Below are 27002 nucleotides of genomic sequence, written 5' to 3'. Positions count from 1 at the left end.
TTTATTTGCGAAACTTACAAATCACTCTCTTCGGGCGTTCGCTTTTGGTGGTTACCACTCAAGATGACCCATTTTGAGTGTTTGGCGCCCAATAAGCATTTGTTTTTTTTGTGTTTTTGTGTTTTCATTTTTTCCACCGCAACATTTTTTTTTTAATCTTTTATCGCATTCAACAATCTCCTAAAATTTCTCAATCTGATTCTGTTCATCTTTAATTTTCTCATTTTATCGGACATTACTAAAAGGGTATCCAAATTAAATAAAATGGTATTGGTGTATGAAAAAATTTAGGGCAAAACAGTATTTAGTATCCTTATACCATTTTTTTTTATCTAGTATCCTAATATTATATATCAAGCATCTAACACCCTAATCTTATATATAATGTATTTAGCACCTCTTGATCATAAATAATATTATGGCCTTCGGTGTAACTGGAAAATAATTTCAAAGGTACTGGATAAATTTTAAAAAAACTAAGTGTGCCATAAATGAGATTAAAATACTAAATACTACTTAGAAATAACATCAATGCTGGATGTTAGTTTACCCAAAAATTTATAGATTTATAATCCCTTTATTATGAAGAATAGTTATGAACAAAAATAAATTTTAAAAATAAATATTACCTCCAAGTTTTAATATAAGAGCTAGTTGAATAATTTGAGTAAATTAAAAATATTAATTAAGTTAGCTATTTGTAATAAATAGGTGTTATCTTAAAATGTCCTTACAATTATGTATATTAGTTAAATCTATTATTTAATGAAATATTTAACATATGTAACTACTACAAGAATTACTTTTAAAAAAAAATAAATACAAGAGATAAAGAGGATTGAGGTATTATATTTAAAACCAAGTAGAATGTTAAATTAGCTCTTATATTGAGGACTGAAGATAGTAATAGATAATCATATTTCTAATTAAATGGTAAAATACTCATATGGTCCTATTTATTAAAAAAAATCGGTCTCATTTATAAGCTAAATCATTAAATTTTTCATATAAATATATAATTTTACTCTTTATTTTTTATGGTTTAATCAAGTATCGTTCTGATGAAATATATATTAAATATAAATAAAGTTAAAAAATAATTAAATTTAGAGAGAGAATTAATAAGGATATCTTCTAGCAATGTCTGGGTGAAGTAAAAAATATGGATAAATACAAGTACATTGGAAAATTTTGGAAGGTTGCATGTGCTTGAAAAAAACAACAAAAATATTGCATTAAAAGAAAAAGAAAAACATTTTAAAAAAATAATGTTCCCGTGCTTATCAAGCTGATAAGTACCATGCAGATGCCTCTCTTCGATCATTAATATTAAACTTATTTTGTAATATAATTTGTATTATAAAATAAGTTATATTAAAGAGCGAAAGAGTACTTACAAATAAGAGCATAAACATAGTAGTGTAATATAAATTAAAAGTGATTTAATATGACACGATCTCTTTCCATTCTTTGATTTCCTGTCCACCTCTATTCTATAATAAATATTTTCACTAACCAACGGCCGCATATGTGACAAAAAAAATATAGTTATGTCGTTTCGAAAATAAGTTAATTTTTTATTTAAACTGACACACACACATATAAGAGTTTGTACTTTGTTCCATTCCTTCCATCGATTCGCGCATGAATAGGTCCAAGATATATTTCATGCTGACAACAGTGGCGGAGATCTCTAGCGCGGCAATGCGAGGGCAATTTACTCAGAAAATTGATCTCTTCTTCTTCTTCTTCCCTCTTCTTCTTCTGTAATTTTTCACTTTTGCCTGTAGCGTAAAACCCTAAAATGTTGGGAAATCTTCGATCCCGGCGTCGTCCTCCTTATGGTGCGTATATTTGTGCCGCCGTTTCGTCCATTCTTCTCATGCTTTCGGTCTCTTTCTTGTATAGTAGCCTTTCTCACTCTCATCCCCACTTTCACACCAATCTCTACCGCCGAAGCTCCAGACCCTCACATGACTCCATCAACTATGACTCCCTCCTGTCGGATTCCGTCGACGACAACATCTCCGGCACCGAAGACAAGATCGACGCCCTCGACGTCATTGAAGAACAACAGGAAGATTACGATTTGAGGAATATTGAATTGGAAGAAGAAGATGAGCCGTTCGAGCAAATCAAGGTTTCTGGGCATTTCTTTGATCACGTGAGCGGGGTTATTCGGAGGGCATATGATAAACGTTCGATTGAGGCATGGGAAGATGCTCAGACTGGGTTTTTTATGGGAGCCGGGTTGGAGGACCGGAGTAAGGCGGCGTTTGGCTCCGACGATGTGCCGGTGGACGATCTGGTGAGGAGAAAAGCGATTCAGGTGTCAGGGATTGAGGATGCGCTGCTGTTGAAGGTTGGTAAGAGGGTTTCGCCATTGAGGGAAGGCTGGGGCGATTGGTTCGATAAGAAAGCTGATTTTCTGAGGAAGGACAAGATGTTGAAGTCGAATTTTGAGGGTTTGAATCCGCTGCACAATCCGATTTTGCAAGATCCAGATGGAGTGGGCGTGACTGGGTTGACGAAGTGCGATCGAATTTTCCAGAAATCACTTATAGATGATTTCAAGAAAGTCCCATTTCCATATCTGGGTTCCACAGAGACCCGAGAGTCGTCCAAGTTGCAAGGAAACGAGGCCAAAGCAAAAGAATGCGATAGTAAGACAAGTAATATTTTGGTTGAATGATCGGCTATCAGTAAATAACTTGATATAATTAGCAAGACTAACAATGAACATATTGATGATTTATTACTTTTTACTGTAGGAGGTAAGATGTTCCCAGCGGACGACACTGATGTTGGAAGATGCATCCCTGAAACTGGCGAAAAAGCTCAAGGACGTCCATGACTGTGGTACCTAGCTAAAACGAAAAAAATAAGAGTATGTTGCGGCTGATACGAGTATATGAACATCAATACCAAGGAAAAGGAAATAGCTGGTGGCGTTTGAAAGGATTCAAGCTAAGTTCAAGAGCAGGAAGGATCATACGTGTTCTTGAAGCAGTGAAGCGCTGAAAGTCTTTAAATTTCTCTTATAAATGCAATTAGAATTTGTTTCACCCTCTGATGTTAGGGATGTTGTTGTGTTTATGATCGTTGGCTTTATCTGTGAATAATGATAGATATGGCTTACTCCTTTTTTTTTCAAATGTTCCCTCTATCAAAGGAAGATAGTAAATTAATATCCCCTATTTTGATGTATTTTTTTTGCATTTGAAGGAGTAGTATAATACGTACAAAAACAACATAATTATATACGAAGCTTACATTATTCCATATGCATTTACGTTGATGCTATTCTTTTCATTTCAATTTATTTGCATTATATAGATGAAATATCACTAAGAAAGCAGTAAGATGTAGAATTTGTTCGATGATGATAACTTGTGAGTGATTAAATAGTTGCATATGGCTTTTCGCTCTCCTGAGATTATATAATTGCTTAGTTATACGTATGGGAAAATGTAAAAGGGTCACTTGGCCAAATTGTCGGGACGTCACATATTTAAACCTTTTGTTTTAATTTTTAATCATTGCCATATTATTAGAATGCCAAACAAAATTTTAAAAAAAAATTAGACTATATATTATTACGTATTCTACATAAAGTTTGATATTATTTAAATGTATTGTCTGGGCGTATCAAAAAACTTTATTGTATATTAATAACTATGAATAGTATGGTTTCATATATATATAAATGTAGCTATTAAAGATCAAATTTCAGCATAAAAAAAGTTTTAAAAAAATCAGATTTAATTTTTACTTTAAAATTACTTTTTTTAATAAATAACTTGAAAGAAATTAAAAATCAAGTAAAACCTTATTTCGATATCATTCGAGTTTGGATTCACGTTCATAATACAATATGCATGAGATGCTGTAAATACGTATAAAGATTGATGGCAAGTGGAAAATGGGGATTATTATGTTGAAGTAGTGATGGCGGGGCGAGGCGGCAGATGGCCCTGTTGCTCAAGCGACAGAACGCAATCGTCAAACATTTCTTCGACAGACCTAAACTTGAGTCCTAAATTTCTGATCTTGGACGTGTTTAGCTCATAGTACGGTCTATCATGTTTCTCAAACCTGGAAAACTCCAAAAACAAATTCGCTCATACATATCAGTACAAGAATCAGCACAAAAAAAGGAAGGAGAAGAGATTTATAGAGAGCTGTAGGAACCTTGTAGGGATGGGGAGCCAAGGGAAGCGGAGTGCAAGGAGAGCAGCCAAGTCGTGGTTGTCCAACACAGTGGAGCTGCAAAGGTACCGACCAGAGGCTGCTTCATTCTCGTAAACCAAGATATGGCAAAGTGCCACGTCATCTATATGGACGTACCCCATCCTTCCATGCCATCCAAATTTCTCGCTCTCCCCTTGGAGCAAGCCCAGGACATCAGATGCTGTGGAGCACAGTTGTGGCGGCAAGCTGGGTCCAATAACGAATGATGGTAGCACTGTCACCAAATCTATGCCATTGTCTCTGCAGAAATCCCATGCTGCTCTTTCCGCCATTGTCTTTGATAATGCGTACCATATCTTTTTTCCATGCGTGCGTGTATGTGAACGTATATGTGTGTGTATATACGTAAGTACAAGAGCCATGCATAACCATGTAGATAGAGACAAAAACATGTGCAGGAACAAAGGAAGAAATAAACCTCAAGTTTGTCGCAGAGTTGAGTGGAGCTCCAGGATGATTCATCAATAGGAACGTTGGGGTCGAAATCATCTCTCACCCTCGCCGCCGACGAAGATGACGTCAAAACCACCCGCCTCAGCGACTTGCTCTTCCCACACGAACGCAGCACATTAAGAGTGCCCTCAATTGCTGGTTTCAATATCTCTTCCTTTTTGGGCGCACACACACACACACAGATTCAAGCAAAAGCATCATCATCAACTCGATATAAAAGTAGGTATCTTTATGCATGAGGTCATTATTATGTGTGAAGTACGTTCGTACGTACCTTGGGATCTGAGGAAGGTTTGAGGACAGGAGAGGCAGTGTGGAAGACGCCAGTGCATCCCATGATTGCATCGTCGAAGCTTCCTTCCACCATTAAATCTGCTTTCACAAGTCGCAGTCTCTCCTTTGCCCCTTCCAGCTTCTGTAAGTGTTGTAATTTCTTCTCATTCCCTACGCAAATCACGAACATCCATCAGCACCGCAAGTTAGTTAATATTTTGCCATTGTAATCCTTCAAAAGTGAGTAAAGTAATGAAAGTGAAAAGGTTTACCTAAATCTCTGACAGTTGCAGTGACGTGATAGCCTGACGAAAGAAGCCGCTTAATAAGCCAAGAAGCCAGAAATCCAGAAGCCCCAGTCACACATACTCTGCCTTTGAATTCCCCAGCATAAGCCATCGCTTCCTAATTAATTAATATACCATCAGTCCTTCAAAACCAGCTCCTTGCATCTATGTGCCTTCCCCATTTAATTATAAACGAATCTTAATTCACAAGACTTTGATGACCAAACCAGATCAATATCTTTTTGACACGCGCACACATGGGATCCATGACTTAACCACCTTAAACAAGGTTGTTTGTTTACCTTGATGAACACAGCTTAATTACGTGTGTGAGCGGACAATGATAATATCAGTTTGATTTTTTTTTTTCCAAAAGAAAAATGCTGCAATCATGGTTGTTATTTTAGACATGGCGGCATACAAACGATTTTAAAATGTTGCAATTTGCTTTCACAACCTCTTTTTTATATACACGTAGCTAGCAATAACTATTTCTCTCACCGCAGAACCTCCATTTAACGGTAAACTGTTTTACATGATATATATATATTAAGTGGGATAAAGCTGAAAAGTTGTTGAATTTTAAATAAGAGTTAATAAAATTTAAGGTTTTTCTTAATTTGTATGAACCATATTAAAAGTAACTTATAAATAGAATTAAAGGAGCACTAGCTATGGGATGATTTCTGTGCTGAATGATGAGATTCGAATCTCCATCACTTTTTTAGGAAACTGAGTGAAATAACCACTAAGTTATACTCGTATGGTTGCTTTTACATCCATTTTAAACATGGTATCAATAAAACGATTAACCTAAAATTGTATTTATTAAGACTATAGGCACGATGGGGTTGATATTATTTCCATAATGATGGGGTTATACATATTTAATCGTATATAACTAATGATTAGTAATGGTATTCGGGCATACCTGAAGTGCCGAGTAATCTCAGATTAGGTAGCCACGCGCGGAATTCCGATCACAGTAATGAATAGGAATCAACGTTCACAGCAAATGCACTTTTGTGTTGGAGGAGGAGAGCAGAAGAGGTACGCAGGCGGGAAGGAGTAAACCGGTTGAATGAATCAATTTATTTTAAACTGATCCTATCTCTCTGAAAAATAAAACTACCACCCCGTCTGTCCTTATCCATATTCTGAAGGAAAAATTGCAAATAACTATTTAAGACCAACAGGTTATGTTATTTGCATTAGAGCCCCAAATTTAATGGGCTTGGGCCCAATCCACCAAGGGTGGACTGGCCCATTTTCCTACATCTCCCACTCACACTTGGTGGATTAGATGTCAAGGGTCTCGTCTCTTCGCCTCCCCTTAGTTTCATACTTAGTGCTTTGCCGTGACCGCGTGGGCATGACGTCTTCATTTAGGTGCCTGTACTAGAAATCCTTTTATAGGACCAGCACAAGTTACCTTCTCCTTTTGTGTAGCGCGAATTTTAAAAATTATGCCTCAGATGTCCTAGATTTACTTATATACACTTTTTCATGGTAAATCTAATCCCTCTTGAGTCAAAAGTTGACTCAGATTACCTTTCTCTTATGTCTAGTATCCACACTTACGACCACAAAATTTCATAAGGGACATGTCACAGACACTAGCATAGGTGTGTATATCACAGTCAATCTTCCTTTCGCCCAAACATCACTTTGAAATGAATCAGTCGCTTTCTTAGCATACTACCTTAGATCGCATCAATCATGACCACAGGACATATGCCAAAGTAGCAGTCACTGAAACATATCTTCATGATATTGTCAAAGTCAAAGGACACCAATAGGAGGATAATTCCTCCCTGGGACTCACACAGCAATGAAGCAGGGATCTTTCACTTGCTTCCCTTTTGCGGTTCTTTCAGCACATGTGGTATGAAACACATGCTACGGTGTTACTCTTTTACTATAAGAGCGTATGTCGATTTAGATTTATTATTAACACCGTACAGACTTAGGTCCAGACACACTCAGTATCTAAACCCAAATTCTTCAATTCTGCTTATTGTTATGACGTCGATGTTGAAGAGTTTGTTGTCTGGCTACAGGTATTATGGAAGTGGGATTCCAAACTTCGATCCAACTTTATCAACGTGGATCTCATCTTGACTTGCTACACTTTAGTCAAGGCGACATAAAGTTTGTGTTTCTTCTCTACCATATCAGCATTCATTGCTGCTTTACTGGTGAACACAAATGTCTCATCTTTGTTCACTCCACATGAGTGTCAAAGGCGGTTGCCCGTGTGAGAGAGTCAACCCTTTTTAACCTGTACGACATACTAGACATTGTATACTTTCGGACAAACACATAAAGTGATAACGAAATACAATTTCATTAATGAAGCGTTCATATTACACTTTACGTATGCCAAGGGCTTGTACATGTTCTTTAAAAACTTTTTCGCCTATTGGCTTTGTCAGAGGATCTGCTACCATACATTTGGTTGAAATATATTGTACAGTAACAATCTTTTGTGCTATGTAATCTCTAACAAAATTATACTTGATGTCAATATGCTTGGTTTTGCTGTGATACTTAGGATCTTTAGTATAGGCTATGGCTGCAGTATTGTCACAGTATACCATCACTGGACTGGTACTCTCGTTTCCAAATCCAAGGTGTTCTATAAATCTCTTCAGCCATAAAGCCTCTTGCACTGCTGCAGTGCAAGCCACAAACTCAGCTTCCATCGAATGTAAGGCAATGCACGTTTGCTTCTTGCTACTCCAACATATGGCGCCATTGTTGAGTAAGAAGGTATAACCTGAAGTTGACCTTCGTTCTTCTTCATCTCCGCCTACATCAGCATCGGAGTACCCAACAAGACGCAGGTCACCTCCTTCGTAGCACAGTGCATAATTGGAAGTTCCCTTTAAGTACCTCAAGATCCTCTTCACTGCTTTCCAATGCTTTTCACCGGGGTTAGACTGGAATCTGCTCACCAGTCCCACTGCATAACAGATGTCTGGTCTTGTACACATCATTGCGTACATCAGACTACCAACAGCACTGGCGTATGGAACTCTTTCCATCTTCTTTTTATTAGATTCGGTTTTGGGACACATGTCAGAACTCAAAGCCACTCCAGTGGCAACGGGCGTACTCATGGGATTGCAGTCTTTCATGTTAAATCGCTCAAGAATCTTGTTGATATAATTCTCTTGTGAAAGAGAGAGGATTCGTTTTGAACGATTTCTTTGGATCTTAACTCCAAGTATGTATTCTGCTTCACCCATGTCTTTCATTTCAAAATTCGACGAAAGCCATTCTTTAATAGCCACCACCGAATCTAGACTATTTCCGGCTAATAGTATATCGTCTACATATAAGGATAATATGACAAAATTACCCTCAAACCGCTTAATGTAGACGCAGTGGTCTTCCTCTATCATTTGGAAGTCATATGAGGTTATCGCTTTGTGAAACCTCAAATACCACTGTCTGGATGACTGCTTCAATCCATAAATGGACCTTTTGAGTTTACAAACTTTATTTTCTTTTCCTTTTTCAATGAAACCTAATGGTTGTTCCATATAGATTTCTTCATCCAGATCACCATTCAGAAATGCGGTTTTTACATCCATCTGATGTAATTCTAGATCTAAACTGTTTACTATTGCCAAAATAAGTCTGATAGAATTGAAACGCACAACAGGTGAGAATGTATCTTCGTAATCTATTCCTTCCTGTTGCGTGTACCCCTTTGCCACCAATCGAGCCTTGTATTTGTCAATTGATCCATCCACTTTTCTTTTAATTTTGAGAACCCACTTGTTCCCAATGGCTCTACGCCCTTTTGGAAGATCAACTAACACCCAAACTTGGTTCTTGTTCATTGAGTCCATTTCTTCTTCCATAGCTTTCATCCATTCATCTTTCGCAGGACCTGACAAGGCTTCTCGTACAGAACGGGGCTCATCATCCCCTTCTGGAGTAACTAAGAGAGATTCGCCTTCTATTTGAAAGCGTCTTTTGGGAACACTTTCCCTGTTACTCCTTCTGACGGGAGCTTTTTGCTTATCCTTTTTTCTTTGTTCAGGTCTTGGTGTTGACCTTTCTTGGCTCCCACTCAGATTGACACACCTAGACGATTCTGGTTTGTCAATTTGTTCTGTACTGTCTTGTTCCTGTGTTTCATAAAGAGAAACGGTACGGTCAACATCTCCTCTATTAGGAAATTCAGTCTCAATGAATATTGCATCTCTTGATTCTATTTCAGTCACGGTTCCATCTTCGTTTTCACCTATGAAAACGTATCCCTTTGATTGTTCAGAGTACCTTATGAAGATACATTTCTTTCCTCGGGGACCCAACTTCCCATGCTTATGAGAAGCATCATGGATATACGCCGCTGACCCCCAGGGTCTCAAGATGCTTAGATCTGGTTTGCGTTTTGTCCATAACTCGTAGGGTGTGGAAGCGACTGATTTTGAGGGTACACGGTTAAGTATGAAGGTTGCCGTTAACAAAGCATCACCCCAATAAGAAATTGGCAGGTTTGCTTGAGCCATCATTGACCTAACCATGTCTAAAAGAGTTCTGTTTCTTCTTTCAGCAACCCCATTTTGTTGTGGAGTGCCAGGGATAGTCAGTTGTCTGATTATCCCTTTGTCTTCACAGAGCTGTTTGAATTGATCAGATAAATATTCACGACCTCGATCAGTTCGTAATGCTTTAATTTTACTGTCCATTTGATTCTCTACCTCATTTATGTATCGTCTAAAGCACTCAAGAGCTTCAGACTTATGCGAGATCAAATAGACATGACCATATCGTGAAAAATCGTCAATAAAGGTAATAAAATACCAAGCTCCGTGTCTTGCCCTCACACTCATTGGACCGCAAATATCAGAATGGATTAATTGCAATGGAGTTTCAGCCCTTTTTCCCTTACCGAAAGGCTTTCTTGTTGCCTTACCAGCTAGACAGTTCTCACATAGTGACATTTCCATATTGGGAATGGCACCCAACAATCCTTCTTTTGCTAGTTTAATCATTCTATTTTGATTAATGTGTCCTAGTCTAGCATGCCAGGTGTTTATGTCAATGTTATTCGAAGAAACAGCAAAGCATTCATTACTATTGAAATCACCAACAATATCTAAAACAAAGAACTTCTTAAACAGGAAAGCTGAACCATAAAGAACAGAGTTGCTAAAAATGTCTGCAACTTTACCATGAAAGTTTACATTAAACCCAAATTCTAACAGACACAATACAGAAACCAAGTTCCGCCGGATGTCAGGAGCATAAAGTACATCATGGAGTATCAAGGTCTTCCCACCACGCAAAGTAAATTTGCAGGTGCCCAAACCTTTAACCTCGATCCTCGCGTTGTTCCCAACGTAAAGCCACTTGCTTTGATACGGCAACCGACGGTACTCGATAAAGGATCCTCGATCCCTGGTTACGTGGTCTGTGGAGCCTGAGTCTATAATCCAAGAAGAAGAAACAGGTTCTGTTAGAAAAACAGTACTAGAAACATATGAAACATGTGAATTCACATAATCCACTAATACCTTTTCGCTCTCAGCCTGTTTTGAACAGTCACGTGCGAAATGGCCCATTCTCTGGCAGGCGAAGCATTTGACCTTCTTCAGGTCTAGCTTCTTCTTCCCACCTTTCTTTCCCTTCTTCTTGAATTGCTTCTTTCCTTTTTTGGATTGAGGACCACCCTTCTTCCCTTTCTTTTGAAACTTCTTGCCCTTCTTGGAATCGGGCCTTGATTGGGAAGTACCGGCATCCTCGGTGTAATAAGCTTGTCCAGAGGTCTTGTAAGCCTCTAAACGTTCATCCTCCAGCTCCAAGTGTTTGGCTACATCGTTAAAAGTAACGATGTTTTCATTATGGGTCAGGTTGACTTTCATGTGTTCCCAGCTAGCAGGAAGCGATCTGATAACAGCCTGTACTTGCTGTTCATCAGACAGGACATGGCCTGCTTCCTTAAGTTCTCTGATCATGTTGGCCATCTCTCTCAAATGTTGTTTCATTGGATTGTTTGGCTTGAGCTTATAGGTGTCGAACTTAATCGTCAACCTTCTAAGTTTAGTGGTAGAAGTACCACCAAACTTGTCCTTTAACGCTATCCACATAGCCTGTGCAGTTTTGTGCCTCTCAAACTCGCACATAATGTCATCAGCCATGGCACTCAGAAGCGTAATTCTTGCTATGCTGTTTTTCTTCTTCCACACTAGGTAAGCCTCTTGGTCTCTCCTATGTTGGGCCGTATTCCCAGCTTCAGGTTCGACCATTGCAGTGGTTAAAGGTTCAACCGCATCTTGTTCCTCCAAGATGTATTGAACCTTTCGGTGCCATATGTCCCAGTTATCCCCGTTGAGCTTTTCTCCCTTATTAAGCTCAGCAATTATGTTCTTGGTTGCCATTTTCAGTTCTGAAGCAAATTTATCCCACATTATTCTACGTTTCTCTAAAAGAGACGTACCATAGAACATCTTAGTTATATATAGCACAGCGAAGTGTACAATGTCTTGTACTTATATCATCCTTGATCAGAAAGTAATGTTGCTGCAAGATCCATGATCAAGAGCATACGTTTGTACCTCCCATCACACAGATACAAGCAACAAACATTATTTCCTATCAAGGATTTTATATAAGCACTTCAAAGTAAAATTATGACTCTTAGAAGTCTTATCTTCTAAAAGCTCCCACTTATAAAAAGCATACACATACTATTCACAAGATAATCATATAACAACAATTCAAGTAATTTCATTAAATGAAACAACATATTTAGTCTGTTTACAATGCATGAAACCATAAAAAAAACTTAATACAACAAATATTAATAAAGCATATGTAAATATTACATTATTTAATATGCACATAAAGGTAATCAAGCATTGCTTTCCTTAGGCTCCTGAGTTTGCGTTTTTTGTTCATAAAAGAGGATACTAGCTCTATGGCCCAAATCCAGTAAGATTTTCTTATGGGTTTGCCTTTAGGTCCGCCTCTAACCCTTATTGCTCTTATGTACTCCATTATGACTTTAAGGTAGAATTCTGTATTCTTCTTATCGGTCATGTATTGGATGTAATTGGCGAGCACGCCATTGATTCCTTTTATATTTGTCAGTTTTGCTGCATCTCTCTCAGCTATACTCATAGCTAATGCGGGGGTCAAAGGTTGGTTCACCTCTTCTCCTTCCTCAACTTCAATTTCATTAGGGAGATCCAGTGAATCTTTATAGACTAATTGAGGTTCAATGGGGAGAGGTTCAGTGGGGAACATAGTTTCCGACTCAGGTCCGGAAGCCACTAACTCCTCTGGGTCTTCTTGAGGAACCTCTTCAGGGTCCTCCTCAGGATCCTCATCCTCAGGTTCATATTCTGGAATTCCATCACCTAGGAATGAGTATTCCAATGAACCATGATCGGTATTTTCAGTGCCACTAGAAGCCTCTTGCTCCATTTTCACCTAGAACAAAATAATATAAATTATTTTGAATATTCTGGAATTTTTTTATCCACATAAAAACACCAGAAAACGCACCAAAATACTCATAAATGGATCCTAAATTGTCTCTAAAATTACCAAAATATATATTAAAATGAAGATCCTAATTTTAGGGATTTTTAGAGACAAACCACACCCCAATTGGACCATTCACGCGCCTACACGCGCCCCTAGAAGGAAGAGTTAGCGAATTTTTTTTTTTTAAAACTTCGCCCACTCTCGCTGTCGGCGCGTGTACGTCACGCGCCGCCATGGGTCCGGCAGAAGAGGACACGCGCCGTTACGGCGGCCCGAACGCGCCACCACCTTTCAGGTGGTGGTGTCCACGTGTCTATGAGGTGTGCCACGTGGCGGCACGCGCCACGTGGCAATTTTGGGAATTTTTTTTAAAAATCATTATATATATTTTTATATTTTTTTTTAAATATTTTTTTTTGTTTTTTTTTTTCCGGGTTGGGCTTGGTCCGGTCCTATCCGGATCCGGACCAAGCCAGCCCAACCAACGCATCCGCCCCACCTCGGTTTTTTTTTTTTTGTACGACGTCAAAACGACGTCGTTTGGGGGCTGGAGGTTGTCTTCAACCTCCAGCCGGGTCTGACCGACCCGGTTTCCGTCGCGGGTCGGGTCCGTCGGACCCGGATTGTTCTCTCCCCCATATGTCCTCCGTCCGACGTCCGTTCTTCGCGTTCTTGGTGTCATTTTCTTCGTTTTTCCGAGCTCTACGCAATGGGATAATTTTTGAAGCCTAAAACCTTCATTTTTCAGACACCCAAAACGAAAAACTTCACTGTGCGAAAACGGGTCTCTCTCATCATGAATTCCATGCTTCCAAACCTACGTTTCTACCGTTTTTCAGATGTTTATAATTGTTTTCGGTCATCTCCCATGCAAAATACTATCATATAATTGTTGGAGACAACAAACAAAAAACTCTTATATCCAACGTTCATGGAAGCGAAAAAGGAACCATTAAATAACACAGAATCATTCTAAACAACTATCATGCTGAATATAAAGAGAAGATTTGCTTAATATCTGAGAGCAAATCACTGAAGTGGGAATGAAGTGCCAAACCGTGAACAACAAAAAATGACAACGCAGAAGGTGAAACAGGGCAGCGGAAGAAATAGAACCTTGCTCTGATACCAATAATGGTATTCGGGCATACCTGAAGTGCCGAGTAATCTCAGATTAGGTAGCCACGCGCGGAATTCCGATCACAGTAATGAATAGGAATCAACGTTCACAGCAAATGCACTTTTGTGTTGGAGGAGGAGAGCAGAAGAGGTACGCAGGCGGGAAGGAGTAAACCGGTTGAATGAATCAGTTTATTTTAAACTGATCCTATCTCTCTGAAAAATAAAACTACCGCCCCGTCTGTCCTTATCCATATTCTGAAGGAAAAATTGCAAATAACTATTTAAGACCCACAGGTTATGTTATTTGCATTAGAGCCCCAAATTTAATGGGCTTGGGCCCAATCCACCAAGGGTGGACTGGCCCATTTTCCTACAATTAGATCTTTTTTGTTGGCAGAAAAAAAATAAAAAAAGGCGCCCAATGAGTAGGTCGAAAAGCAACCATACACCTACAATGGTTTTGGACTAAGCTGGTTGGGCCAATGTGACCCAACCACTGAGCCTATCATGATAAACTATGAAGTATTTAATATTTATTGCTTCTAGGTTAGTTTTATGGGGGAGATGAGAAAAATTTAACAATTCTTTATTTGGTTCAAGAGGAGAGGAGAGGGAAGGAGAGGGGTAATAACTAATAACTAATAAGTACAAACTAATTTACCATTATATTTAGTTTACATTCCCTCTGATATTATACTACTTTCGGTCCTTAATATAAAATCCTATTTGATTTTTATTTTGGTCCTAAATATAAGACTCCAATCCACTTTGTCTCTCATATTTATATATATTTTTTTTCCAAAGTAGCCCTTTTAACAATGATAGTTATAGTCAATACACTTGATTAGTAAGGATATTTTAGAAAAAACAACACCTATTTTGGACAAATAACTAACTCAACTTACTTTCTTAATTTCCTCAAATCAACTGGCTCTTATAATTAGAACCGGAGGTAGTATATAAGTTATACCTTTTGGCATAGGGCTGGTCCTATATATAAATTACACTTTTTTTTTTTTTGCCAACTACACTTTTTTATTTGAAATTTTTTATTTTTATTTTTATGCTTATTAAGTACTCCTCCGGTCCTTAATATAGGATCCAATTGTTGAGTTGATTTTAGTCCTAAATATAAGACCTATTTCTCTTATTTATCAAATTTCTCTAAATTACCCTTATGGATACTCCCTTAATCATAATTAAGTAGAAAAGGAAAATGAGGTATTAAGAAAGATGATTATGGTATTTTAGGAAAAACGTGTCACATTTCTTATAATTAACTAACTTATCTAACTTTCTTAATCTAATCAAATTAGTTAAATGGGTTCTATATTAAGGACCGGAGGAGTATATTATTGTAGATTGATTATGACACATTATCTCTCATCCAATAAATTATTACACATTCTCTCCCAATTTTCTCACTTACTCTTTTCATAAATCAAAGTATATTTAAAAAATAAATTACGTCTTACACATTTATTACTCTTAAATAAGAGTATATTTGAAAAAAATGCCACATGATTTGATAAGACTAGAAGGAGTATTTTGACTTCTATATTATATAAATTAATTTATGTCATAATTCAAATTGCATAACATACTTCCACACAAAAAAAATTCACATGTACAAAATCACCAAATGTAGAAGTTAACAACTTATACAAATCTGAAGCTAAAACACCTCAAAGATTAGCGTATTGATTCTTCTATTCTCACAAAAGACTTGCCAAACAGGGCATTATGGACCAATCGGACTGCAATAAACAATTACGCCAAAGTCCCCAGTCATAAATCAAAGACGCCACCCATATGTGGATTGTAATTTTTTTAATTAGGATATAAAAAAATGAAGAAGTGAAAAGAACGAGCAGTGAGACCAAAAGCGGCCACTTGAATTATCTTGAGGCGAGAGGAATGGCTATATAACAAAAAGGGAAGCAATGTGCATGAAATGATGGAGATTAGGTATGGGTTGAAATGCACCATAGCTTTTAATATTCAAGACACGTTTCGGTTCTTCATTGGGCCAATCTTGAAGACGTGTCATCATATCACTGGAGTGGAGTAAACACGACCAAATTCTCACCGGGGAGTTAGTACTGATCCAAATTACGTTTTAAAATCAGTTAAAAAAATGAATATGTAAAAAAATCTAATTTCTTTACTAAAAACATTCTTATTTATGCGGAACAGAGAACGCATGGTAGAGAGAAAATATGTGAAAATTAAATATAATAATAAGGGAATAAAATGAGAAATCAACAAATAGAACAATATCTAAATCTCTCTTATCAGTCTCTTATAAAAGAAGAACGAAGAGGGTATTTCTGTCCAAAGAAATACTCTTCTGATCCTCTTTATAAGGCACTTTTAACATGTTTCACACATATCAAGAAAAATCTTAAATTTTGTTAATTCTCATTTAAAATTTAATAACTTTCCAACTCTATCCTTATTTAATCTATATTATACTTCTTGTAAACAAAGTCAATACAATAATAAATGAGGGTTAAAATTGTACATTTATACAAAAAAAAAAATTTTCAGTGTCTTATACGTAGGATCAAAAAATTTCTTCTCTCCGTGCCTTACCAAAGGAGTATGTTGTTTTGTTCTGTGATGCCAAGGAGATTTTTTAAATGAATGCGTTGGCCTGGGGAATATTTTGGTAGGAGTGCCGTATCATTAATGATTCCCTATATGTCAGGGAACCAATGGATAGATTGTTATTGAGGTTCTGCATCTATGACGCTGAATTAATGCCAAACTCTAGGATGCATCAATTCCACTGTGATGGCTGGATTCTGCAAAGACACTTAGGAAGAAAAAAAAAAAATCTTAAGCTAGTTTCATTTTATGCTAAAAAGAAAAAAAAAAGTCAGTTTTTTTTGTTAAAGTATAAATATCTTCTTATTTGAGGCAATCTTATTCGAGACACTGTCAGGTACTAAATGTGAACACTTCTTCCAGTAGGAATTTAAACTTTAGTTCACCACGTTGTGAGGGACTAGCCCCTTCCGCTAAACACAGTCTCTATAGGTAAGAACGTCACTTATTTGATTTCATTAATGCTTGATTCCCAATACTTCATGAGTTTCATTGGCCGTCCATTTATCAAACTAGAAGTTTTTCTGTTGCACACAAGTTTTATTGTGCCTAATAATAAGTCGCACCTCTTAACTTTTTCTATAGAGGAGAATGTAGATTCTATGCCAACAAGAACCAAAGCGGGTGGATGTGTGTGAAGTGTAGGCGCGGGGGGTTGAATTGTCCAAGTCAAAAATAAGAAAAAGTCGCATACAATTTAATAAAACTAATTAAGTTGAAAACGTTCAAATATTTATTTTAAAATTTTATATATTAAAACTTCAATAGAAAATTTTTAGTAATTTCTAAATATTTAATTAGTAATTTCAAGTTATTCAAGTTGCCTCAAAATATTATTTTTCAAATCATTCAGCCCCAGCAGCAAGATCAAATCCTTAAGTTTTAACGTGCCTACTGATGGATTTTTCTTGCTATAAATTTTTCAAATTCAAACATCCAGATTTGAAGCTGCATGAAGCGAGGATCAACAAGGGCATATGCATTATCCAAAAAAGAAGTGAATTATGTGAAGGCAATAAACTTAACTGTTACCATTCAAAGAAAGTAAACTTAACTGTTAATTATCCGCAGCACTTCAAAACTTTATGTGAAGGACTTTCTTGCCACCTGAGCACTTGACGCTGCTGGGTAGTGAGCCATTACAACCATGAACTACTAGTGGAATTTGAAGATACTTAAAATTTATGAACAAACCTTAGAAAAAAGCTACGAAATTAAATAAAGTATGCTTCCCTTTAATTTTGCCATCAATGGCGTAAACGAAGTCATAGTACAACAGGATGCGACCAATAAGATCAACTAGGTACCGCACAATGATCATTGAGTCTCCACAGCTTTTCTATATTTTCATACTCATGAACCACACCCAGAGACTCACCATACAAATTTACTGCCCAAACCACAGAGTACACTAATAATAACTGTTTACATGAGTTAAAAAAAAAAATTATTGTATTATTGCTTTTGCCCATCACATACTTGAGAACACTATGCCGTATCACTAGAAGAGGGCTGCAAGAGGGGAGAAGAACCTAGAGGCTCATGCACAACTGAATTTGAAGAAACAGATATGGGACTGCCCTCTAACTGCAACATGATACTCCCCAGTATTTCAGTTAATATTTTCTTGAATTCGTCTTCTTTAACCATCTTCCCATCATCTGCATTTATCATCTTGAACACTTCACCAATAACCTTATCCATCTGCAAAATCAGACACATGAATTTTTCAATTATCGGGTCAGGAATACACACAATGTATCAAGTCTGCTGTAAGAGACCAAATCGAGAAGATGGATTTGAAATCATCCTTTGCAATTAATTTTTCTTCACAATCTTTAATCTTACGCAAATGGGTTCAGCAAAATGTGACAATCAAATCTTCAACAGCATTGGTAGGATAGTCTGTTGCTTTGTTACTACATGCAATGTTATGACAGAAAGCTTTGAGCAGGGAATTAAACATATGACCGTGAAGTAAACTTAAGCTGGATTGGCTATGAACAAATATACCTCTTCAATTGCGCCAACTGGAGGCAAACCAGCAGATGGAGACACCACATCAAGTGCCACCCGCAGATATTCCTTTGCCAGTTTTCCATTGCGGTCTTTAGGTATATTTTCTAAAGCTGAGTTCAAGGTCTGCATCCACCAAGGGTTGAGAATTATACATAAGGTGCATGAAAAGGTTTATCAGTAATAGGAAAGGTTTTCCAAGGAATCACAATTTTAATAAACCTTGTCTAATTCAAACTTGTTGGACAATAGTCTCTTGATGCCACTACCATCAAAGGTGTTCTCACTGTGAGCAACAATGACAGGTTGCTCCTTCAGACGATCAGCCACAGCAGATGCTACTTTCTTAAATTCCATAAAAAACGTCTCTTGAGAAGCAGGTTTATCCCAATCCGGACCAGCTTGAGATTGTAGAGCCGGTTCCACAATGTTATTAAAAACCTGAACAGTAAAAAGTAGCCCGTGAGGGGCAAGCAAATGAAAGAAGTTTGAGAAACATTTTCACTAACACGGAAGATGAAACTCTTGGAAACCCAAAAGAAAAAAGAACTCCGCAAGCCTTTATCAGCAAAAATTGTTAATTATATTGTGGCAGATTCTTCATGAATATCAGAAATAGTTGTATGCAGTGCTTACCCAAGAATCTGAAGTGGGAGGGATCCCTTGCTCAACCGTGAGTTTTCCCAGAGCTCCCATTATATGCTCGCGGAGTGAAGCATCAGGAGACTCAATCTGGGCGAATATGGAAGCCATTTCTGCTTCATAACTTGGTCCACTAACAAATTCAAGGAGATCTTCCCCATCTATACGAAGTATAACTATTGGGTCTCGCTTCAGCCCAGCAGCCATGCCCAACAGAATGTCTGAGAGTACCTCTTTGAACTCAGTCTTGTTCACTTTCTCTTGTTTGCCATGGGTGAATTCATTTAAGACCTAAATTTACGACCAGTGAAGGGAATCCATCATCTCTTCATGTTTGGAGACTATGTGTAGAATAATGAAACGCAGTCTCCAAATATTGTCAGAATTCCGGGGCGCTCTATCAAGTTTTCTTTTCAGACATCATAATTAATGATAAAGGAACCAAATTACAAGAGTTACCGCCCCAACATTGTTCAAATCCTACGTCGTAACAGAGTAAATACATTTTGGGCAATCTCTCCCCAGTAACTGAAAAGCAATTTTCATTTTGATCCACCGTATCATGTACGTCTTGCATGAAAGTAGTGGCTGTAGTAATTCATAATTCATAACCAACAAAAGGGTTGGGGGAAATTAATGGGAAAAGGAAGGGGAGAACCCTCCATCTTATCCTCATTTATCATGCCTTTAAACACACAGCACGTCATATAAATATTTTATTTTGCTATTTTACTTTTCTTTTTTCGTGACTAGTGTATCTCATGCATTATATTATTGATTGCCCACCCTTAGGGCACAATAGTTGGGAAATTTACTTTTTCTCAAAGTATGCCACTAAAAGAACACTTTTGCTTGTCCCCACGACAGCAATGCCTTCAAAACGCAGCGAGGGTCCACGGAGCTTATGATCGACTATCACGGTATATTGACTTTTTGTTACTGTAAAAGTCTAGTCTTTCCAGTATTTTCTTTGTAGTAAAGTTCAAAAACCCTTTAGTTTAAAGATCAAAAAGCATTCACCACAGAGAGTTCCTATATAATGTAATGAAAGTCTAAATACCATGTTGATACTTCCGTAGCATTCGTCAGCAGATTCCTCCATAGAGATGATAAGGACAAGGCAACCAAAAAAAAAACGCAAAGTAGATCAAGAAACCAATCAAAACCGAAAAGCAATGTCCCACGAAACCGACCAAGCTATCACAGGTAAGATGTTTCTAGGGGCAGCTAAAAGTCAAAAGTTTGAGGAAAAGTTGTTTTGTGAAGCCCAAGAAGGAACTTAAAAGTTTTTTTTTTTTTGGTGAAGAGGAACTTAAAAGTTGCAGCCATTGCTTCCTGAAGCTTAAAAGAATCAATTTTCTGTAAAAGTAATTATTTCGAGTCTCGTCATCGGTTATCCACCAACAGCCAAAGCACATAAAACCAAATAAATTCTTGCCAGTGAGCCAAAATACATGGGAAAACGACCAGCGTTTTTCCACCCAACAAAGCTGAAGACACAAAGAAAGCATATAATAAAACTAAATCACCAACGGACATGGGAACTGAAACAAATCTGGTGATGATGCTGACGGCGTCATTATAATGGTGGCAATTTAATAATTTTTCCACCATGATAATAATTTAAGGGACAGGGTTAGAATCCGGATTACAAAAAAAACTTAACCAAATCAAAAGTCAAAACATAGTAGAACCTTATCTTCTGAGCAACAAGGGTTACACTTAATACCGCAACATCAGATTAACCTCTGGATTCGGAAACAGAGAACTTGAGCAGCTCTTAGAAGTTGGAGCTCTCAAACATTTTATAATATTTCAAAATTGCTGCATAATCATATAGTACAACATTTTTACAAATTTTAAAGTGATTATATGAGACTTGAGACCATCAGACGGTAAAGAAGCCAAAGCTTAGACAAACCCCTTCACCTTTCTCTTCATTGATGAGATTTTATAGCTTCCTATCCAAGGACATTCTGATTCTGATTAATTGGCCCAGGTTACCCTTTTTCTTCCCTCTCCAATGCGTATACGTTGTATGACACAAAGGGATTAATCTAAATTAGGCCATGAAATTTTCATTAACTCACACTCAGCCAATAACTAAAATTCCAGGCCACTTTTAGGTCACACCAACAAATGGAACACAGCCATTTAGTCCCTAACAGTTTCCAAAGCGTTAATGCTTTAGACAGAAAAAAAACTTGAACATCCAAGAGGATACTGAATTTCCAGCTGTATACAAAAACTACACTACAATTTATCATGTTCAACGTCACCAAAAACCAAGGAAGCAAGAATTATTCAAAAAGGAAACTTCACGGACATTTAACACCGAACACGATACAAGTACTTGGTGTTGTGGTTAAACACCATATATCGTTGTAAACTGAACCATTTGGCGGAAAACAGAAAGGCATGAAGGCAACAAAGGGAGGGAGAACTATGGCAAACCTCAGAATAGATGTGATCGGAATCAGGATTAGTACCCTGAGCGGGCAATCCTAAAGCGGCACCAATATCGGCAACGGCAGGCTCAAGCTCCTTCACGGAGAGCTTCCCGTCACTGTCCCTATCCAGCTCCTGAAACTTATGGTCCACGAAATTGCTGAAAACTTGATCGTTTCCAACTAACTCCATAATATTCGAACCGTCCAGAACCTGTCCATTTCCACCATTTTTCTTCTTTGGTGTGCCTGAGCCAGTACTCTCCATTCTCTACAGTGAGACACAATACCAGCTAATCTGAGAGATTTTTGCTCTTTTCCTGTGATTCCTGTGAACTTTACGGCCTCTTTAGCTGGCTGGTCTCGTGAGTCGCCCACGAGCTAAAGTGAGAGAGCGAGCGTTTCTGGTTTGTGTGTGGCTATGGCTCCTCTTCTCGAAGCGTCGTTGCCATTTATTGAAACCGGAGAAAGAAAAGATGGAGAAGGAAGGTATCATGGGTGGGGGTGTATTAGTCAGCAGCTGAGTGGACCCCGCCCACTGGGTCCCAGTAGAGAAAAAGATATTTTAATCTAGAAAATGGCAAACATAACATGTGCTGGAAAATTTAGGTCGTGTTTGTGTTGCAATTGAGCAAATTACTCATGAGTGCTCATTTTTGTTTTCAGTGATTTGTGATAGGCTTCATGATTTGTGATAGGCTCCTTCTCTACAGTAAGAATTTGTCTTAACCAGTATTCTGGACAAAATTTTAGTATAATTAATAATTACTAACAATATTCTTTACAATTCATAATTACCTTAAAATAAAGTTTGGAGAATTACGAGTATTATTTGAGGACAGAGGTGACATGAAAAGGCAGAACATAAATCAGCTAAAATTATTTTATTCATAAATACAAATTAAGTACTCTTCTGATTCTTAATATAAAATCTATTTAACTAGTTTAATTAGGTTAAAAAAGTTAGGTAAATTAGTTAATTATAAAAAACGTGACACGTTTTTTCTAAAATACCATAATCATCTTTCTTAATATCTCTTTTCCCTGTTCTACTTGATTATGGTTGAGAGAATATCTATAGGGATAATTTAAATAAAATTAATAAATATGATAAATGGGTCTTATATTTATGACCAAAATCAATTCAACAATTAGATTCTGAGTAATTTTTTATTTTATGAAAAAGAACAGGAGCATTACTATTAACGACGTTATATGAGCCCTTATATTTGACCCAAAAAAATGTCCCTACCCAGCGCATTCGGACCCCTCACAATTTTAACCTCTGTGATAGAGTAGAGTATTTTTATTTATTTATTTATTTTGACCTATTTGAAGATATTAGGAAAACTAGTTAAGTTAGTTATATGTAATAAATAAGTGTTATCTTTCTTAAAATATTCTTACTCATCAAGTATATTGGTTAGAACTACTATTAATACAAGACTATCGTAAAAAAATAAATAAATATAAAAAATAAAAATGAATTAAAATTTTATATTTAAAATCAAAATAAAAATTAAATAAACTTTTGTGTAATAAGGATTAAAGGTAGTATTATTTATATGATCAATAATCTGAACAATTATGACAGACCTGCTGCCATAGTCAATCATTGTTTCCAAAGTTGGAAAACCAAACAAATAAAAAGCAAAAGAGTTCAAATACAACACATACACACACATGTATTTTGATATCTTGCAACGTACTTAATCAAGTCTAATTACTTTTCGATATGAACTTATTGAGAGTCTGTGCGGAGTAACAAAAATGCACGTAACTTTGACCGTTTTATAATATTAATAATGTGAATTAGGGGAGCTAATATAAAATTAGGTGAGTTTAGCATGAATTAGGGAAGGCGAGTTTGTGGCCAGGACACGTGGGGCGGTCGAGGAGGCTCCACTTAAAAAGCAAGAGACCACTAAGCGCCAAAATTCTTTTTCGCCGCCATGGGTAAAAATGGGCCCCACCACTCTAATCCTCTTCACCTACGTGTCCCTTTTCCATAAACCTAGCATCAGCATAGTGACCCTCGAACTAGGAGACCGACGAATGAACAAGTTACCGGCCGAGTAAGGGATAGGCTTGAGTGAGATGGTCCGTCCTATTCTTTTCTTATCCTAACCTACTCTAAATATTATTAGCACACGAGTCAAAACCAAAACTCGTTAAAAATATATGAGCCATTAAATTTACTTTTTTTTTTTGGCCGAAGCTATTAAATTTAGATTGCATTCTCATGAAACTATAAGGGTTAAAACTAACTATTTAAAACTACATCAAAACTAAAATTTAATCAAAATCTAGGATTAACAATGATATTAGTCCAATAATTATTTTTTATATATAAATCATGTTATTAATTTTTTCATATGAATGTATTATTTTATTTTTCATTTAGTATTACGTAGATTTTGTGTTTTAGAGATGGATTGTGAATTACATATTAATAAAGTTGAACAGTTATTTAATTTTGAAAAAAATAGTTTATGAGATTTAAAGTTTTTCTGGATTCAAATATTAAAAACAACTTATATATAAGACCATAGAGTAATAAAATTATCTTTTTTTGGGCCAAAGAGTAATAAAAAAATTTTTTTGAAAAATATAATTTTAGCTGTTTTAGTTTTATATAAAATTTTATTCTGGTCCCTTGATTTCATAAAATATTTTAAATATTTTTAACTCTAACACCATTAAAAAAGTATGCTGACATTTAAATTTTATGTATTAATAAAACATTATCAAATATTGATATAGTAAGTTTAATTCTTAAAATAATAATTATTGCTATAAAAATCACTATCTCATACTAATAATATTAGGATTGGATGACTTGAAAAATAGTTTTTAAAATTAAAGCACTAGATTCAAATGCTATATATAAGACTAGAAGATTAAAGATGTATATTTATCTGTTTATATTTTAATTTTTTCATCTTTTCACTCTTTATTCTCAACTAGTATTTAGCAATTTTCATTGCCCGGGGAAGGTTGCCCGGATTTTTTTCAACCAATAAGTTGCATATAGATATTCACTCTGTAAAATGGGCCAAGTCTTTAATTATTCATTCGTTAAGAGCATTTCAGAAAACATATTAATTACTTAGAAAATTTTATAAATCTTTTATAAATAGGAATAAGTCACCATGCAAATTTTTTATTCCTTAATATAAGATGATTTGTGAAAAATATAGAAAAAAATTAAAATTCTTATTCATTTTATATTTTAAAATATCTAGATATAATTAATTTTAAGTTTTAAATATTAAAAATCAGTAATATTATGAAAAATTAATAATAAAAATAAATATGAATGAATAGTTATTATTTTAAACTTATGACGTGGTTTGTTTAAATATAGAAGCTTTTAAATTTTTTATTTTCTTTGAATTAAACCAACAAAATTACCATCACTTTATCATAAAATGTATTTTATGAAATAATGAATTCAGTTGGTAAATTCATAACTTATCATAAATATAACCCTAAAGAAACAGAGATTTTCACGAGAAGTTAGAGAACTATTGATAAATACTCCTGTATTTTAATTGCTATTTTGCAGAAAGATTATTTAATGTTGAAAACGATAGGAATTTTCATTCTGAAAATATAAAATCCTTAAAGGGAAACTTTCCAATTAAAAATAGCCACCCTCCCAAGTCGCCAGACTAACAGTGACCATTTATGGATCACTATCACGACTCGTGAGCCGTGACTCATATTCAACCCACTGCCCGCCAAATATTTCTGATTTCGTCACTCCTTGCATATACGAAGCTCTAATGTGAGACAGTCCGACCCAATCCAATACGTAAAAAATTCAAAAACACAAAAAAGAGGAACAATTGTTGTGAAGTCCCAAATAAATCATATAATTATTAAAGTCGCAGTAACAACAGAACAATCTATAATAATAAAATTTAAAATAATAAATAATAATTGTTCACTTCTTATTATGATTTGCTATTACATTAGTTGAGTTGTCGTTACTAGATTCTAGATATCCCCCCCCCCGGGTTTATCGAAAATCAATCATTACAGTAGTAATTCAGAATATCGGTATGAGTTTAATAAATTTTTTGGGCCATCTACGGAGTTTGAGATTATATTTTACTCCCTATTTAATTATAAGAACTATAAAGAGAATTAATAAGGAAATTACTTTTTATTTTAAATATAAAATTTTAATTCATTTTATTTATTTTTAAAATTAATTTATCAAATTATAAACCAGTATATTATTTAATATTGCATACAAATTAGATAAATAGTTCTTAAATTAATGATAGAAAAAGTATTATCTATTCTTTTTTTCCACCACCATTCTACTTTTAGATAGCGTATTAAGCTTAGTTATTGGTACTCACTCCGTCCCTTATACAAGAAGCAACTATTAAAATCATATGGTTAAAAATATTAGTTAAATTTAGTTCAAAACAATAAATATGTAAGATATACATGTATTTTTCTAATTATACTCTTATCAGTAAAGAAGATATATGAGAAATTATGATTGTACATTTATTTCTGAGATATAATAAGTGTTGTTATCTAATGAGGATAAAAGCAGAAAAATTAGTTTAAAGTTTCAGATAAAAATGGTTTGTTTCTTATGTTTAGAAACATTACCATAAGAGGTATTATTTCTTTTGAAAAAAAAAAAGGAGAGAGTACTGTAAAATGTAACAAGGTTGGCCCTGCGTCATACTGACAAAATGTGAGACTTGATTTATATTATATGCCACAGCTACAATAGCTTATCATGTACTCGTCGATTTTAATATAAGACCTATTTAACTAATTTAATTAATTAAAAAATTAGGTAAGTTAGTTGATTATAAAGAATATGACATGTTTTTTCTAAAACATTGTAATTATCTTTCTTGATATCGTTTCTCCCATCACTTATTTGATTACGGTTGAGGGAGTATTGATAAAATAATTTAGAAAAAACTGATAAATATGAAAAATAGATCTTATATTTAGAACCAAAATTAACTTAATAATCAGGTCCTATATTAACGATTGGAGGAGTATTTTATAGTTGATATTGAAGTGTCAAAGTGACGTGATTACTGTTTTAAATAATGCACCAAGACTGGTTGAAATGCAACTTAAAGAAGTCATATTAAAAAATTTTGTTATTGTCTTCCATAATGTTATCTGGCCGACCGACCTAGCATATTTAACTCTTATGTTTGGCCATCCAATCACATCCTAATATTTAAAGCTAGCTAGCGAACCATTCATTCTCTTTAAAATATTAAGACTCAAATGTAAGAGTAAGCCTACGCTACGAAAAGCAAAAGGGAAGCAAAAGTACAAAAACATTATAATAAGGCAATATAATTGAATTGTAAGAGGCATTGCGAATCTTGCTTGCATA

The 27002-nt window shown here is 35.7% G+C and overlaps 3 protein-coding genes across 3 annotated transcripts; 1 reads left to right on the top strand and 2 right to left on the bottom strand.

Moving 5' to 3' along the window:
* The first annotated feature begins 1804 nt into the window (after positions 1-1804).
* LOC114725649 (uncharacterized protein At4g19900-like) lies at positions 1805-3073 on the top strand. The gene is made up of 2 exons (XM_028912176.1): positions 1805-2663; positions 2772-3073. The coding sequence occupies exons 1-2, from the start codon at positions 1805-1807 to the stop codon at positions 2852-2854; spliced, it is 942 nt and encodes a 313-aa protein (XP_028768009.1). The 3' UTR covers positions 2855-3073.
* An 859-nt stretch (positions 3074-3932) lies between these two features.
* Positions 3933-11422, bottom strand: LOC114725648 (tetraketide alpha-pyrone reductase 1-like). Its single transcript, XM_028912175.1, has 6 exons — positions 11141-11422; positions 5250-5382; positions 4979-5148; positions 4670-4858; positions 4192-4547; positions 3933-4095 (listed from the first exon to the last, which is right to left on the bottom strand). Exons 1-6 carry the CDS (start codon positions 11420-11422, stop codon positions 3933-3935), a joined length of 1293 nt encoding a protein of 430 aa, XP_028768008.1.
* Positions 11423-17719: 6297 nt separating this feature from the next.
* LOC114725625 (uncharacterized) lies at positions 17720-22045 on the bottom strand. Its single transcript, XM_028912153.1, has 5 exons — positions 21618-22045; positions 19158-19454; positions 18744-18962; positions 18519-18647; positions 17720-18209 (listed from the first exon to the last, which is right to left on the bottom strand). Exons 1-5 carry the CDS (start codon positions 21876-21878, stop codon positions 17994-17996), a joined length of 1122 nt encoding a protein of 373 aa, XP_028767986.1. The 5' UTR covers positions 21879-22045; the 3' UTR covers positions 17720-17993.
* Between the last annotated feature and the right edge of the window lie 4957 nt (positions 22046-27002).

The sequence above is a fragment of the Neltuma alba genome, unplaced genomic scaffold (genome assembly GCF_004799145.2).
Source record: "Neltuma alba isolate B1F8T4 unplaced genomic scaffold, ASM479914v2 tig00012259_pilon, whole genome shotgun sequence".
NCBI classification, from domain to species: Eukaryota; Viridiplantae; Streptophyta; class Magnoliopsida; order Fabales; family Fabaceae; genus Neltuma; species Neltuma alba.
Note: the sequence above shows the minus strand (reverse complement) of the source record. Positions and strands in the feature narration are given on the sequence as shown.